Source organism: Plectrocnemia conspersa, unplaced genomic scaffold, assembly GCF_051122295.1.
Source record: "Plectrocnemia conspersa isolate PC_06_02 unplaced genomic scaffold, ASM5112229v1 ptg000001l, whole genome shotgun sequence".
NCBI lineage: Eukaryota > Metazoa > Arthropoda > Insecta > Trichoptera > Polycentropodidae > Plectrocnemia > Plectrocnemia conspersa.
In genome coordinates, this window is record NW_028277165.1 from 30112215 (window position 1) to 30131074 (window position 18860).

General features: G+C 28.6%; 1 protein-coding gene across 12 annotated transcripts in view; it reads left to right on the plus strand.

The window, feature by feature from the left end:
* Positions 1 to 18134, plus strand: part of LOC148239559 (glutamate receptor ionotropic, kainate 2-like) — a 39193-nt gene extending 21059 nt beyond the window's left edge. For 7 of the 12 annotated variants that reach the window (XM_088185941.1, XM_088185953.1, XM_088185948.1 and 4 more), the window contains exons 8-15: positions 24 to 452; positions 3081 to 3304; positions 7585 to 7722; positions 8162 to 8360; positions 12023 to 12254; positions 13277 to 13392; positions 15564 to 15719; positions 17676 to 18133. In XM_088185941.1, coding sequence (XP_088042067.1) covers positions 24 to 452; positions 3081 to 3304; positions 7585 to 7722; positions 8162 to 8360; positions 12023 to 12254; positions 13277 to 13392; positions 15564 to 15719; positions 17676 to 17867 — 1686 coding nt within the window. In that variant the 3' untranslated portion in view covers positions 17868 to 18133. Of the gene's footprint in view, positions 1 to 23; positions 453 to 3080; positions 3309 to 6516; positions 6655 to 7584; positions 7723 to 8161; positions 8361 to 12022; positions 12255 to 12665; positions 13393 to 15563; positions 15720 to 17675 lie in introns of those variants that run through there. The other 5 variants (XM_088185988.1, XM_088185998.1, XM_088186012.1 and 2 more) reach the window with 4 other exon arrangements.
* Positions 18135 to 18860: the final 726 nt, after the last annotated feature.

The following is an 18860-nucleotide window of genomic DNA, read 5'->3' on the forward strand; positions in this document are numbered from 1 at the left end:
TATGTTTTTTTTATTATTTTCAGAAAAGAACGACTGGAATGACGGGAGATATTAATTTTACCGAGAACAAGAGGACAGAGTTCAACCTAGATATAATGGAGCTTAGCAAAGAAGGTTTTAAGAAAATCGGCATTTGGAGTGCGACGGGTGGAATCGTCACAACAAGAACCGCCGGGGAAGTGATTGATATAGTGACTGAAAAGTGGCAGAATAAAGTTTTCATTGTGTCGTCAAGAATCGGAGCTCCTTTCTTGATGCACAAAGAGCCGCAAAATGGCGAAGTGTTGACAGGAAACGCGAGGTATGAGGGTTACTCGATGGATTTGCTTCAAGGAATTTCAGAGGTTTTGAACATCTCGTACGAGTTCAAGCTGGCACCTGATGGACAATATGGTTCTTATGACAAGAATACTAAGAAGTGGAATGGACTTATTAAAGAGCTGTTGGAAGGTGTAAGTCTTTACATTATCCAATATTTATAATATATATTTCCGTGTTACTACTTGAAATCATAAGAATTTCAGATACATACGTAGTCCTCAATTGGGTTTCAATGATACTTTAGAAGTACGTCAGAATAGTTTTTGACTGGTTACATGATAAACTACCTTCATTGTCAAGGTAGGAAATTTTTTTCTAGAAAACAAGAAAAAATCTCAAGTGGCAAACTATCTAGGGGGTGCTTCTGATATTTAAAAATGAAAAATTTCTACCTTATCTTCGCTACAGTAAAAATGATGGATTATAAAGCTGTTTTTTAATGTTTTATCTCTTTTAAAATCAAGTAAACTACATATTCATAAATATTTTTGCATCCTGTAGTCGATACAAAATAATTTGAACACTACAAAAAAATATGAGAATAAAATATTTTATCATATAAAAAAGGGTTCGAAAAAATCTTGAAAATCTTGCCCTTAAATAGTCCTAATCCATAATTACAAAGACAGAATCACGAAAAAATAGACCAAGAATTCAATAATTCTATGCTTTTCTGTGCTTTATCAATATTGAAAGAAATTTTATTCTTCTCTAAGAAATTAAATTTTCTCTAAGATTTTTTTTAACTAAAACTTTTTAATTTGTATACTCATCATATTGAATCAGTTCGAGATATTTATAAAATCTATTTAACAAGATAGTTTCACAAATGTTAAATTAAAAATACCTAAACTAAAAACGTTTTATGAAAAATATATAAAAAAAAATATTTTCTTTAAGTCTCTATCAAATAAATATTTGATTTCTTGAGATTTACAAGGTTTATTTATTTCTTATAAATAATTAAGAGATTTTGTAATTCTCTTCGTTTTATCAAAAATAAAAAATCATAACGGAGCTATTGATTTCTAAACATATTTACAAACTCTTATTTATGTTATGAACTGCCATTTTTAATTAAGAAGTAAAGGTAGAAACTATTTTTATCAAAATCTATCTGAAACTAATCTTATGACTTGCATTATTAATATGGCAAAACAAAAAGCAAATCAGAAGTGTTCAATTTTAATAATACGTTAAGTATTTTTATTTTAGGATTAAATAAATTATAAAATCTATAAAAACACATAATTAGTAATACATTTATTTATCCTAAAGTAATAAATAATATTAGCACACCGTATATAAATAACTATGGTAAAAAATGTATATTAAACTCGCATAGTACTCATTAAAAAATCAAGGAGTTATCGTAGTTATTACAACCTAATTGGCATTATTTTTTTTTTATACATATTTACTGTCAGCTGAAGTAGCTCATTATTTTTTGAAGATGTTTTTATATTTACACTAATTAGTGCAACTAATTATCACGATATTCATTCACAATACTAAAAAATTTGGAAAACCCTAATCTGTGGTGATTGACCAGAATTAAAATTATATAAAAATCAGTAATTTCGATCTCCAAAACACAATGTAAATTAAAAAAACATTAGGGTTTATATGGAATATATTTATATATATTTTTAGTAACAGTGGATGATTTTTAATAATTGTCTATTGTGGTTGTAATATTATAGTTATATTATAATATTACTAATACAAAATTTGAGAAATACTGGCAAACGCGTGGACTCTATGAAGCAATATATACTGCATATTGCATATTAGCACTTCTATCTCTTATCTGGATATTTAAATTGATTATTGAAGCTAGAAACGCAACCGTGTCATTCGCGACAGCCCAGGTAGGAGCTCAGGCCTGACGGGTAATAAAAGTATGTAAATTTGCTTAGAAATGCAACTACCATGCGGCATAATAATATTCATAAAATATTAAAGAGTAACATAGTAAAAATTCGATTACAAAATGAATTTATAAGTTATTATAGAATAATAAATAATTCCCATAGGATATCGAATAATAAAGGCACCCATGCTCTCTAACATCGTCGATTTTCCATTCAAAGTACACATCACATACTATAATAGCCATATAAAAAAATAAATTATATTATAATTATTGATAGAACAGTAAGATAAATACACATAAAGTGTATACAATAAAGTAAGGAAATATAAAGGGAATTTTTGGAAGAGTTAGAGTATGTATGAAAATTACTAATATCTAGATTTTCCAAGTAGATTATTTTTGCGTTTTTTGTCTTAGATGATAAGTCTGAAAGACAGATTGAAATTATAATACATTAAAAAAACACATACTTAGTAATAAAATATGTGTGTTTGTCTAAGTTCGTTAAGTAATGAATAATATTATCATACCCCACATATAAATTAAACTAGCATAATACAGATAGCTAACCTAGATGACATCATTTTTTCCTACCCCTTTTTAGTTACTCTAAATTTCTGTGCTAGATCCAGAATTGTTTACATATCATATGATTTTAAATTAAAATATTTTCTAGCACAACCTGTGAATTTCTAAATGAGTAAAAAATAAGTTACTTAGCATACCACGAGTTTAGAATAGTCCATTAGCGTCTCTCAACAAACAAGTATCCAAACTGGACGACTCAATTCTGCCTTAGCGAAAAAGTTTCCACCCTCAACCCCCATTTAGCTTCGTTAATTAAACAATACTTTTTTTTCAAGACATTTTTTTCTCGTTTCAGAGGGCCGACTTGGCCATTTGCGACCTGACCATAACGTCCGAGCGCAAATCGGCTGTGGACTTTACGATGCCCTTCATGACTTTGGGCATCAGCATTTTGTACAGCAAGCCCGCCAAGCAGCCCCCTGACCTTTTCTCCTTCCTTTCGCCCCTCTCGCTGGACGTGTGGATTTACATGGGCACCGCCTATCTGGGCGTATCGCTACTCCTTTTCATCTTGGCCAGGTAATTACGCGTGAATTTTTGAAAATTGTCGACCTTGGAATACATTTTTAATGCGCGCTCATGAGGGCGGTCGTTTCCAAACTTGACCCTTGAAAAAAATGTGCGATCCGGCTTTATTTACATTTCGGATTTTCGTGTTTAAAAAAGGCAGTTTATGCGAAACGTTTGGATTATTATACATATTATAAAACGTGTAAGCGCAACTCAGAGGATTTTGTCGTTATATTTTTATTATTATATTATTTACGAGGGTAAGTCAAATTATGTTTTTATATTCATTTAAACAAAGGTGGTACACAGATGGTATACAAGTTTTTAAATACTTATAAAGTACATTTCGTTTAAAAATTTGTCACAACCGATAGAAGACGTTTTTGTAATCGTCAACTTAGTAGAAGTATAATTCTTTGACTTGTTAGAGATCTGATTAAAACACCATTTTATTTATGTGTGTGAATATAAATATTAATGTAAACTACTTTAAATATATAATTTTAATGTGAGATAGGCGCTTGCAAGGAACTCAAAATTTATTTTATAAAATCACAATGAACGCGGCACATGGCATTTTCATCGCATGTTAATTGTCCGGCAGTCGCTAAGAGACTGAGAGAGTATGCGACCTGCGTCGCGTCGCATAGCATTCCAAATGGAAACTATTAGTACTGTCACATGTTCGCGCCTGCTGCCGTCACAGAAATTAAATATAAATATTGATAAAATAATTTTATTTCGCTGTCCTACTAGTATAAAATCCTTACATATATAGTGACCCATGATTTGCATTTCACTGCTCTAGGGCAATCTATAAATCGCATAATATTGACACCACGCCTTGTTAACTTTATTAGGTAAAAGCTACACTAACATTACAATGAATTGAATCTCAACGATACTAGCAAAAATTCACTAGTATAAAAATACGAATTCTTTCCAACAAAAAAAAGTACTTCGCTTTTCTTTTACTCAGACAATGTACCCATATTCTAAGACGCTATGATCTAACGTGTCGTACAGAATGTGAATTGGCAATAAAATATTAAAGTAACACAGCCGAGCATTCTCTATGCCAAAATATGTGTATCTATATGGGCGGTATTTTATACCCAACCGGGTTATACAATCAGCATTTGGTTGATTGTTGTTTGTTTTCTTGCTCTTAGCTATTCGTAAATATACATTTTTATGGCGTTCGGTTTAAAAAGCATAATACATTCACGGTCCTTTCATCGCAACAATGCCACCCCTAAGCAAGTGCCGCCCGGGGCGTTCCCCCGCTCACTTTTAGCCACTGGGTCATAATGATCTTAATTTAATTTAAATAAATAAATTAATAAATATTTTACGCTGCAAATTTAAAAAAAAATTGAAGCAGATTTTGCATTCATAAAAAAATAGCTTGCAATAGATAGAACACAATTCACGCTAGGGTTTGTTGAAATTTGAAACGTACCTCTAGATAAATCTAAAGATAAATATATATTTTCCTAATAAATAAAGAATATTGTTTTTATACAAATTTGTGACTTTAAATACTATAATTTTTATGTAAAAAATATATAAATAGTTATATATAAATATATGTGATTTTAAATTTACAATAAGTACTTCAGACTATCATTTTTCAAATCATGAGAACATTCCCTTTAAAATATTTTTTTATCCTAATTCACAAAAATGCTTTTTTATGTTAAATTTATTTTTGATACACTAACTTAACACAAATTGAATTTTTAGGTTTTTATAAGATGACTATTGTGATAAATTTGTAAATACGGAAGTTTTTATGTTATCAAAAAATATTAAAAATAACAATTTTAATTAAAATCACTTTTGTAATTAATTGTACTTTTGTATATTCAACAATTTAAAACACAATGCTGTATTTGTAGAATTCACAAAACATTTCAATAAAGATATGTATGTATTAAATATAATAATTAAAAGTCAGTAAATTAAAAGAAGCTAGATAACAGTAACAAAAAAAATTCAATTAAGATAATAAAAAGTTCAATTATCTAGTGGGAAAGTATTGTTTATTTGTGGTGTCAACAATAAGACAATACAAAAAGCTACTTAAGTTTATTTTATTTAGTTTTTAATAAGTTTAAGTTCATTTGTAATATATTTTTTTGTTATATAAATACAGCGTTTGATAGTCTGAAAAACTTAAAAGTATGAAAAATTATTTTTTATTATTTATATAAACAGGTTATTTGAAAGAAAACAATCTGAAAGCTATTTGGTTTAAAAGTTGTTATTTTGAATAAATCTTAGCCTAAATTTATTAAGATATCCTTTCCTTTATGCGTTCAAAAAACATTTTGACCTTTAAGGGTTAAAAACTTTAGAATATTGATTTACAACGTCTCGCGAATTTTAAATTACAAGTTGATTATAATATTTTATTATAAATAGGTTATTTTATAAAATTTTAATATAAATTAATACATAAATAAAATATGTAAGATTTTTTAGTGGCAAAAAACGCTGTGTATTTTTTTTCTATAGTTAAAAAGCGCTACTAAAAAAACGGATCTTATTCTCAAAAAAATATAATTCGAGACCTACAATAAAATTAAGAGGTATATATGAATAGTTAAAAATACTTATATTTATTATTTGAATACTCAACTTTAATCTAAATACAAATAATTATAAAGAAAGCTTTTCTAAAATAAATTTTTAAATTCTACTTAAAAACTATTATTATCAAGCAAAGAGCTTCACGTTGAATAATTAATTCAAAACTACTTAATTTGGTAAATATTTAATAGTGAAATCTTAGCGGTTTCAATAAACTATTCATTGGAAACCTTGAGCATATAATATTAAAGCTGTATCAATACATTAATATCTGATTTCGTTCATTGAACGTTATTTGATTTTCTAAAATATAATATTAACATTGTGTTTAGTTTGGAAACAATCGCCTATTAATATAACATGCATTATTTAATATTATTTTTTTAATATTTTAAAGGGTTAATGTAAGTAATAATTTAATATAGCATAAAGCAATATGACTATGATACGATTTTTTAAATTATCTCATACTATTTATAATTATATATCACACAATTATTTTGATTATGATATATTAAGATTTTAACCATGTAAATTTTTAAGGGTTTTTATTTATACAATTTTACGTTAAACTTTCCGAGATTTTCTATTTTGCTAACATAACCTCAACAAGATATAATGACTAGGATGTCACCGACGAGCTGGGAAAACCCCAGACCCGGCTACAAAAACGACGAGGATCTGGTGAACATTTGGGAACTGCGAAACACTTTCTGGTTTTCAATGGGTTCTCTGATGGGCGCTGGTTGTGATATTCTCCCCAAGTAAGGGACGCTGCCACGAGAGTACCGATTGTTAATCCTTCAAAAAAAAAACATTAATATATAATTCGTGTCGTAAACCCTATAAAGCCCCCTAATAAGATTAAGTGTTGTATTTACCAAATATTACTCTTGCCTTGTCGTTGTTTGTTTGCTTAATTTTATTTTGGAGTCCTGTATCTAGCGGCTGAGAAATTTATAAATGTTTGAGAAGCAATGTCATAATTCCACCCCTATCACTTTAAACAGATTAAATAATAAGTCTAGGCTTTTGTTATTATGTAATCAGTATATTTTTTCAGGATTGTGTGTTTTAATTTTATTTTATATCATACACATAGAGTCTCACAATAAATTAACTACAATAGATACTTTACTCTAGAACAATGGTATTTATTATTGTATTCCAATGAAAGAAAATATCATTAAAATTATTATTATTAATCTTACAATAATATTTTCTGATAAACGTTAATTTTGCATTCTAGACTTATTATTCCAGTATATTTGTTTAATATTTTTGTAAATATTATCAAAATAATGTTAATGGCTTACTTTTGTACAGATAAAACAACAATAATTCATTAGATTGTATCTCATATTTTTATGAGAGAAATATTAAATGACACAATATTATAAAACATCACGATCATAAAAATTTTTAAGTATACAAGTTACGTAAATGCATTAATTCTTTAAATTTATTGTGAGGCACTATTTTGTATTTATATAGATTATAAGTTCAGAAATTATCGTACTCTCGTCAGCGTCCTTTACAAATTAAAACAAGAATATATCCTGTTAAAAAGTATTGGTTTATTTAATTGAATAAAGCCTAGACATAGTCCTTTTGCTTTTTATACCTAAAAATGTCCGTTCGTTGTGTTATCGTCTTGATTTTTTTTAACTTGGTACCTGGATCCTCTTCATCAGGATGGCCCCAAAGGAGTGGGCCAACCCTCATCCTTGCGACAGCGAACCCGAAGAATTGGAGAACGCTTTAACACTACTAAACTCCATGTGGTTATCTATGGGCAGTTTCCTGCAGCAAGGATCTGACATCCTGCCTAAGTATGACAAATGTTCTATCGATAAAATTTAGTCTTTTAGAACTACTGTGTTATCGTAGCGGAGATTTCTAAATTTGAGAATGCAATCGAGATTATAAACTACTCAAATTTTGAACATCGACGAGTAGTTTATATTAGTTTAGATATACGCAACTAATATTTTGTTAAATAATAAGTATAGTAAAATAGTTTGAACAGAATATTCTAAGATAGAGCACAAATAAATTTATGGATTTTTATATAAATTTAAGAATTAGTTTATTTAATTCTCAATTTCAGCTCAAAGGTCTGTATATATTTTAATCGTTTAACTTATATTAGAAAGCTATTAAAAAATCTGTGTCGCTTAACCTAGTATTACTAACATAGAAGCATGTGGATTAACCAATAACCTTTACATTTTTTGTTTCTCCATTTCTGATCATTTTTTTTATATCCAGGGCAGTCTCCACCAGAATGGTAGCTGGAATGTGGTGGTTCTTCACCTTGATCATGATATCGTCTTACACTGCTAACTTGGCAGCTTTCTTGACCAATGAAAGAATGGATGCAACTATTGAAAGTGCAGAAGACTTAGCCAAGCAGACCAAAATCAAATACGGAACTGTGAACGGTGGTTCAACTTCCAACTTTTTCAAAGTAAGTCTATTAGCATAGTATTTATCAAAATAGTTAACCTCCTGACATAAATTCTGTCCTTACATTATTAAATAATATGACTATAAAATACCGTTTTTTTTAAAACCGGTAGATCTAAATATGAACTTAAAAATAATAGTATATTTAAAGGTTTGATCGTTTCTGAATAACATTAGCGACTATCGATAGTTAATAAAATAGATCTTAAATTAATGTGTAGGTATTCCTTAATTAGTCAACGCTTCTTTAATGCCAGTTGTCTATTTACCGCAATAATCCTATAAACTTAAATTATAACCAGCATCATAGCGAGAAGTATATGTCGCTGACTATTGACCTAAAAGACTTGGGTTTGAATCTCATATAGACCATAGTGTTTTTCAATTTTTTTCGTATGTAAGAGATCAGAATTAGTGTATATTATATAGATATACATATTTAAAAAAAATCCTACTTCCCAAAAATAAAAACCGTGCTTAAAGGAAAACATTTGGCCACCATTCCCGACATTGAGAGGGCCACGACAAAGCAGCTGAAGTCCCTTCCAGAAATGCTAAATGCATAAATTGCTAACCAAGAATAATTCATTAAATAAGATTAATTCTAATTTGATCTAAGCTTATTACTTTGTTCGTAAAAAAAGTATTCACCATATTTTTTATTAAATCTCGTATAATAATTTAACATTAATAAATTAATTGTTGTTTCGGTCAGATGTTTTGATTTTGCCTACCCCGTTATGATGCATTGGGCTTACGCGTGCCATATTACAACAAAATATTTAAAGAAGTGTATTAAAGATAGTTAATTTAATTTTTACCTACTGCAATTTAATTTATTTATTCCGTTATATCAGATATTGTCTAATTTTTTTTCACTGCGCGATAATAAATATAATTTACTTTAAGCAGCAATTTTTTGTGCAGTATTTAAGTTTTAGTTGAATAATAAAGGTTTATACTCTTCAATTTGTACAATAAATAAACATTAAGATATAAATACATGTTATATAGTTTGTTGCCTTGGTATTTTGTCATGGTCGTTTTTAACAGCTTAACGCCCGTGGACTCGTATACAAGTCCACAGGCGTCGTGCGTTTTCTTTTATTAAAAAAATACTGGGATACTATCAAGTTTGCCTCTATACGTTAATGAAAGTTGGTAGTATACTATTTCTACATAATATCAAATAAAAAATAAATAATATTTTTTTGCAATTTTTTTTAAAAAGAGTCGTTTTATCCCATTGCGTCGCAATTCAAAGAATGAACCATCGCCTTTTTCAGGCACATAAATTTTTTTATGAAATGTATGAATCAGAATTATTTATTTTATCTATAAAACACTCCTTTAACAGAAATTAATTTTAGGATCAAACTGTTTGGCTAAGTAAACATAAAATCAATCCAATCGAAATATTGCGGTTGATAGCACAGCAATTAACAAAGTTTTTCTACATGAAATTTTGTATATTATTTCAAAAGTAAAAAGTAAAAACGTTTCGGTATATGTAGATAAATTAGATAACACATTAATCAAAGAACTTTCAAGAAATGGCATCCATTAATGTACATTTTTACCGGGTGTTTGTTATTTTGATATTTCCGCACCATTTGGAAAACCTCAATGATTCACAGATTAGAAAATTAGGGGAAAAAAGCTACAATTGTGATAAACTATCGCCGTATTAGTTGATTGCCGTCATTCAATCATATAAAAAAAAATATTATTGCGCTTAAAAATTCTCTGAGGAATAAAATCAAGAACGAATAAATATGTTCTTTTCATTCCTAATATTTAGAGTAAATTGAAAATGGTCACGATGGTTATAAACCAGTTTTTTATAATTTAATAATATATATGTCTAAATGTTACTATGAGTTTTTGTTAAAAACGATTTATAAAAAATAGCAATTAAATATATAATATAAATTGCACTCACCAAATTTTTCGGCGTCCGTTTTCAGCGTACCACTGTCACGATCACATTTATTTTTATAATTACACTTATGAACTACACTATATCCTTATTTTTATTTATTTTTATTATTAACACTATTTTTATCAATTTCAATATATATATTTTGAGTAATACGTATAAAAACATTCATCAATATGAAGAAAAATTTCACAACTTCTGCACATGTATTCACTATGCACAAACACTACACTTTATTTTTACATATTACTCCCCACATTTTATTATTATTGACTGATGATTTTTCAACTCATCCGAAAGTCTTTCTGGTGGATCGACACCACAGGCACGACAAAATATGATAGAAACCGGTAAAATATCTTCAGAAGCGATAAATTCCACTGAATTCTGCATCCATCCTTTGGCCTTACTCAAAAGAAAATCTTTAAATTTAATTTTGCTGTTACGATTCAAATTTTGATGACACTGAACAAATAAAACAATGCACATTGAAATAAATGAAAAAAACAACATTTTTTGTTTATTCCATTGTTTTTCAAAATATTAAGTATAATCAATACTTTGTTTTAATCGCTGCGATTACCACCTCATATATTTATTACAGTCAATAATACATTGAGGCTTATATAATATAAAGCTGGTCGTTCTGTTTGTTTTTCTCGTGTCTATCATCTGACTGTTATGAAAAGTATGTATCATTTTTAAATTTTATTTTCTAAATTTCGATAAGCATTTCACTTTTTCTGGCATGTTTCATCTGTAGGTACCTTAATTTTATATTTTTAAGGGTTTCTGGCAGACCCCTATTTTTCCGGATAGTTCCACAAAGTTCTGTTTTCCATTAAAATATATATTTTACGAGTAAAACGCTATTATAAAAATTGTCAGCATAAACACAATGTCACTTGTCCAGATATCGATTTAATACATTCATCACCTTGTTTACGAATCATCTTGCATTTACGGTGTATAATTTGAAATTACAAATATAACCGTTATACGACTCGTAAACAATTCTATTTAATATTGCATATTTGATTATTTACATAGGACTGAATATCCAAAAAATGTGTACCTAATCATGGAATCATTCCCTCATCCAGTGAAAGGTTTTGCTTTGGCTTGTAAGCATGATTGAATTTGCCTAAAAAGTCATAAAGAATTAGTTTCACTTTCGCCAACCCATCTGTACTATTTTAAATTGTTTAATAATTAACAAAATAAAAAAAGTTAAAATTTGTCTAAATCTATCCCTTAACATAATTTTTCGAAATATCGGCGCCTCGATTATGGGGGTTCGTTGCCCAATATTAATTTAAAAACGCTTATGAACTACACCCATTATAATAAATAAACATTTACTGCGTTTTTTATATTTTTGTATTTGTGAAATGTTTGCTGATGATATAAATTTATTTCCGAAATTATTATTTCGAGAAAATCTTTGCAAATAAATAAATTTGCCACTTATTCGATGCTTTCACTATTGTTGGGAAAAGCTTGTATCACTGGAATACCTTCAAAAACTTGATTCTGGATCTGAAGATATGTTTACTTCATATCATTGAGATGCGAAAAAAAATCCAATATATTTCATGTTGCTCTAAAAATAACGTTTTTTTTAGATAAGATGTAAGCTAATAATACATGTCAAAGTACAGTTACAATAAGATTAAACTGAAACGACGATAAGAATCTCAATTAACTCGTGCCCTTTGTTTCAGAACTCGAACTTTTCGACTTACAAACGAATGTGGGCCGCAATGGAGAGCACCAGGCCCTCGGTATTCGTCACCAGTAACTCTGACGGCGTCGAAAGGGTCTCCAAGGGGAAGAGACTGTATGCCTTCCTGATGGAATCTACGTCCATCGAATATGTGATGGAGAGGAATTGCGACTTAACGCAAATTGGCGGTCAGCTAGACTCAAAGGGATACGGCATTGCTATGCCGCCGAGTGAGTATCGAAACCCCAAATTTGGAATCAAGATGGTATTAAAATATAAAGGATACACATATGTATATATTAAATTTATGTTTAATAACAAAACAATAAGATTTTTGCCAAAAATTTAATAAGATATGACATTTTTTTATTTGTATAGTATTATATTATAGACTACATATATTTTGAACCTATATTACGCTTATTTATTTTATAAAATAAAACGTTGAACTATTAGGTATTTTATATTATTGGCAAATTTTTAGTTCAATGTTATTTACATATTTGACTAATATATAAATAAAAAAATATAATTACTTTTTAATCTGCTCCTTTATAATATTATCAAATATTTCTAAATTGTATTTATTAACATAAAAATATATTTGAATACAAATAAATTAATAATGTAATTCTTTTCAGACAGTAAGCATCTCACTTCTACGTAGTGAACATACTAGTGAACGGTTTTGGTGTTTTGTATCAATTTATTTAAAAGCTATTTTCGAATTCAACTAAAAAAATTAAAAATGTATTTAATTGCATATTTTATACAGATATTTAAATTGTGATATAGAAAAATAAGAAAACATATATTTAAAAAAAATATATTATATTAAACAAATTATCAATTTAGTAGTGTCCGAACGACTAAATTACTTAACGCATTTGTCTATTTTTTTTATTTCTATGCATTTTTTTATTATTTATTTTTTACTATTTTGGCTACCAACGTGTTGTTCGAATGAAATACTAATTGGGTTTATTTTAGCTATTTTTTTTTTTTTATTGAAATGAAATTATGCCACATGTAATAACATTTTTGTCTACGCCTCTGTTTATTTCGTTTTGCGCAGCATATTACGATTCTAAAACCTTGTTTTAAGTTTCTCATTGCCTTTCTATTCAACAACTAAAAACATATTTTGTGTAGGAAGTGTTTCTGACACATATTTTATAATGACCAGGAAAGCAATGGGAAGCTTAAAAACAGGAATACAAATAATTCGTAAAATATTTTATTTACATTGCAGATTCTCCTTATCGTACTAAAATCAGTGGTGCAGTACTAAGAATGCAAGAAGAAGGAAAACTTCATGTTTTAAAGACAAAATGGTGGAAAGAAATGCATGGCGGTGGTGTATGCAAAGTATGTATTAATTTCATATTTTTCACTATTTTTTTTTTTTTAATATTCAATTTAATTTTTAATATTGACTACAGAGTTTAAATCACATTGTGATTTTCTTTTACCATACAATCATATAAATAAGTCTTTCTTTGCAAGAAAATAAATATTAAAATATACTCCAAGCTTCATTCTTCACGTCACATCTAACGCATATTAAAAATAAATTCATACCATAAGAATGAAACATACATTACAACTATTTCTCAGAATGTGCATCGTTTTCTTCATTTTGTATACGAGTGACATTATATTATTTTCAAGTGACAAACAACACCAATTCTGAACCGTCCCTCGGGAACTCAAGTCGCGTTTATGATAAAACTTGAACACCCGCAAATCTCGCAGTTTCAAAAGTGCAACATACACACACACATACAAATTTCTCGCTTTGTTCACTAATTAATAAAATTCTCACAAAGTCGCATTGCCACACAATCGCTACACCACACCGCACACACGGTATATCTGAGCATTAATTGGAAACAAAACTTTGTATCGCACAGTCAAGTCTGATTTAGTGCGCAGTTTCCAATTTGCAACTCAAACTTTGCCGCAGATTCGATCGCTATTACTATTAATTATTATTTGCGGCGTAAAATTAATTTCTACAAGGACGTGACTTCACTAGACGCTACCTAGCGTTTTATACCTGAATTTCAAGGTCTTATGATGGACATTTAAACCATATTACGACAAGTAAAGCCGCAAAAAAATATATTAAAATATTATCATATATGAAGTAGCATGTAATATACGCATGCAACAGACGTACTTATGTTTTAGAACAGCGAAATAGGTATACGCCTTTAGAAAACGACATTCGCTTGATGGGCATTGTCCAAGGTTGTATTGCATAGCAAAGGTAATCTTAAAGATCTGGTGATTTATTTTTGTATTTAAAATTGAATATGCATCTATAGTATAAAAAACGTATTACATAATATTTTCATAGCTTTTTTTTCAATTTGTAATTTAGAAGAAATAGTATTAATGGTGTTATTCTACACCAGACAAACATATATTAAAATGTGACTAATTAATTGTTTATAAATAAAAAAAATATATAGTTAGCGCGCTTTTTCTGTTAAATATCGGTCCAAGGGCCGCAATGGCGTTAAGTTCTAAAATATGTATATTTAATTTAAGCTTGAAGTCTAAGTGTAGGTCCAAGTATTTATCTTGTTTTTCATTTAACGTTATTACCCTTTTCACTTAGGAGAGGTATTGGCAAAATTTGTCTACGTTTTTCAAATTGATTTAAATTTTCCACCTCTAAAAATATTTATTTAAAATTTCGAAAGATTTTTGTAATTTATACAGAATAAAAATACTCATAAAATATTATTTATATTATCTTAATGATTTTCTTAGCTTTCTTAATAGTGGGCTTATTTCCTTTTGAGTATTGCAATAACATTTCTTAAAAAATATTTTAGGTATACCCTACCGCCCGTGCGGTCTCATTTCCTGTGAAAACATTGGTTGAACACACCGTAAATTTTGTTGTATAAAGCGGTAAGGGCGTATAGTTTGTCGCACTCATAGACTCGTTTTCATGTTATTAATTAAGTAAAATTGCTATTATTGAATATTCATCAGCGCATATTAGAATCCAGCGCTTAAAAAATTGCTTGAATGCAATTATTGCTAAATGTAAATTTTAACTTAATTGCTAGGGTCTTGTCTTTTACAAAACAATTATTTCACGTATGTTTATGCTTAATAAGCTCTCTTTACCAATGTATTTAGAATGCATAGTTGCAATGTAACGTTTTAATTTACATGATTTCATACTATATCTATAACAAAACTTTTGTACGAATCAAACTTATCAGTCATTTATCACACTTCTTGTGAATCATTAAGATAAATAAGAGGAATTTTATTTTTTATTTTCTTGTTCTATTCCCATTATCTTGTATCAGCATCAGTATCTTTATTATTAATGGATTTTCTCCTGCCTTTAATCCAAAAATTTACCATTCCTTGCAAATGTTAGTAATAAATTTATGATTAAGGTTAAACTTTCTGCGCCTCTTTACCTAACTTTAAACATCTCGTACGGCGTGCGGTTTATACTGACACAAAATTATTTTAAATATGAATAATTAAAATATACTATTTTTTAGGATGATGTATCAGCTGCTGACGATTCAGCAGCTGAACTTGGCTTGGATAACGTCGGTGGTGTGTTCGTGGTTTTGGGATGCGGTTGCGGTATAGCCTTCGTCATAGCCATCTTGGAATTTCTTTGGAACGTGAGACAAGTCGCCGTTGAAGAGAAGGTACCACTCTTAATCTCGGTTAATCTCCTGCTCTACTCCCAAACTTTTAATCAAATTAACCATTCTTTCCCAATCAACCTAATGGAACGTCCCCCTCACCCAATTTTGACAGGTCGTCAAGTTTGACCTCCGATTTTCTAAGAGCAGCTAAAGAAATCATCACCTGATTGGACGACCCTTTGTGCCCGACGAAATCCCGTTAATTAATACTTCCGCGTGTAAAAACTAATTTTTAAGCAAAGGCCCTCGGCTGCGAACGATCCTAGCTTCTATCAAAAAGATCATTAAGGACCTTTATTGCTCGACCCCCTGAACAACTTTCTCAATAACGTTTTTTTCGCTCGGCGTCCATTCCCGATGAAACTTTCTTAATTCACTAAGTTTTCTTCCTTCTCCGTAATTTTTCGAAGCGGGTGTCTTATTTTTTTTACCATGGAAAACTTTCGCCAGCCATGCGATATTATTTTGTATTAATTTTTTATACAAACACGCCTAAAACCGTTTGTAAGGCACTAACGACCTTTTGATTAAATATGTATCAAACTATTTTTTACTCTAGTTTCTCGTTTTAATTAAAAACTAATAAATATCACATTTAAAATTTGTTTCAAAATCATATAGCTTAAAAATCGGAGAGTCAAATATTTAATCTGGTTAATTTATGATATTGGTAAAATTTTAACAAAATTCGAACGAGAACTCAGAAAAATGTTACGAAATTAAAAACATGTAACATTAGCCAAATTGTTTAAATTTTTTGTCACTCTGCGTTTTCATGTCATAAAAAAATGTGAATTAGCGAATTTTATAAAATATTTATGCAAATGTTATATCGGTTGTATAACTATACAAAATAGTATCAAATGAAAGCATACAATTATTAGTACTATAGTAATGGAAACAGATTTTTTAAATATCATATGTACATATATACCAGGCGCGTGTGATGGGATGCTTTCCCTTTCGCTCGCTCGCATGTTAAATAACGAGAGTGAGTGAGAGATAAGAGCGTGCGGGCCGTACGCTCTTATCTTATACTGACTCGTCACTTAACACGAAAATATAATTAATATATTTTTTTAATAAATTCTGTTTTTAGCCAACTTTGAAACATACAAAACTTTTTCTTTCTTGATTACTGATTGTTTATTTGCCTCTTCAGAATCATTCCGCAAAGATTCTCTATCATCATTAAAAATACTTTTACCAGTATATTTTAATATATATGACTTTGTTTTTGGGTAATTTATAAAATTTCTTTATATTGAAAACGTTGTGTTTATTTTAAAGGTAGAACATCTCTTTGCATTTGCCAGCGATTCACTTTTCTAATTTTATTTTTAATTAACATAGCATCTAAAACTTTATAATCTATCGCATTTTTAACTTAAGTTTAGACTATTTTAAAGAGAATAATATAAATATTGAAAAACTTCAGTTAATTTATACTGCTTTTTGTACTTTCAGTTTATATTTAAAAAATATACTATTAATTTTAAAATATTATTCTAAACGAGACACGCTTAGAACATATTTATATAAATAATAATATAATCTCTACATGCATATGTACGTATGTAAATGAACAAATATGTGTAGTTGAAACAGAAACAAATTAAATTATCCAACAACTCAAACAACGTCTTCATCTCTGAGATCAAACACCTCCTGTCCCCAAGAAGGTCAAAGGGCAAACGCACACATTTATGACGAATCTTTGCGGTGATTTACCATACATATGGAGAAATACTTTATACATATATGCACATACATACATACTATATAAATTATTTAAGCGCATATCAAAGATTAAACATGCTCTTAGTTACAAATGGCGCTTGTTTGAAGATCGTCTCGCTTTCATTAATTCTAACTACTGGAGCTTTCACCGAGAGCTTTTTTTATTACATCATAAATATAAACCGCGTTTGTTAACTTATTCTATTTTTCTTACAGATAACGTTCAGGGATGCTCTCGTGGCGGAATTGAAATTCGCCATGAACATTTGGGAAACCACGAAACCTGTGCATAACACTTTATCAGAGTCTCAGTCTTCTTCACATTCTTCGAGATCAAACAGTAAAGAGAGAGAGTCTGTGGAGAATAAAATGGGTAGTGTGTTTACGCGGTTAGATAAATTATTTTAAGATTGATATAATTGTGACTAAGCCTTAGAATATCTTCTTAAATATACAAAAAAAAATCTAATGAATTGCAATAATTATTAATAAAATAGTTATGAATTTAATAGATAAATATATCTGAACTTTTAAATGCCTTTATAAAATAAATTTCTTAAGTCAATCATAGCATCTACACTTAATATTTTATACAATTTTACATTTAAGTTAAATGTCTTTTAAATATAAAAAAATATTATATTTGTTATTAAATCAAGAAATAAAATAACACTAATAATATTTTTTAATAAATGTGTTAATAATTTTCTTTTCAAATAATATTAATATGTATTTCATTATATTTTTACTTTGTAAAAAACACGTTTTTTAATAACTAATGTACAAAATATTATATTAAAGCAATTTAATATATTTTTAACTGTTGAATATATATATTATTTTTAATAGTTTCTTTTCCATGTTCCATATATTTGTATAACAATATCGATTATTTATTTATTATAATGACAAAAACGGAATTACCTTTCACAAAATTGTATATTATTATTATAGTTAATAAAAAAATAGATTATGTTATTGTCGTGTATTGTATAAATTAAACATTAATTTTATTTGTTAATAATAATAGATAATTTAAAATGTTTTATTAATCAGATATTTAATTAAAACATATGTATATGTATTGAATAGTTTATTAACGGCTACAAGTGTTTTTAACGCGTTTTAAGTGTATAGAAATTCTCAGTACACGAATTAATAACTAAAAGAATTTTCCCAAAAGGTAAGATTATTCATTTTAAATGTAAATATATTACAGCTGGAATAAGTGTGTAAAAGCCAGTAAAATTTTATAACAAACATGGAGGTCGCTTTCAGGAAGTGGGAGTCAAAATGGTAGGTATTGAAAGTCAAAAAGTCTATGCTGGCGGGTCGAGTAGTATTATTGTCAGCTGTGATTACTCTTGGTTCGTCTCTGCTCAGATTGCATTTTAATAAAAA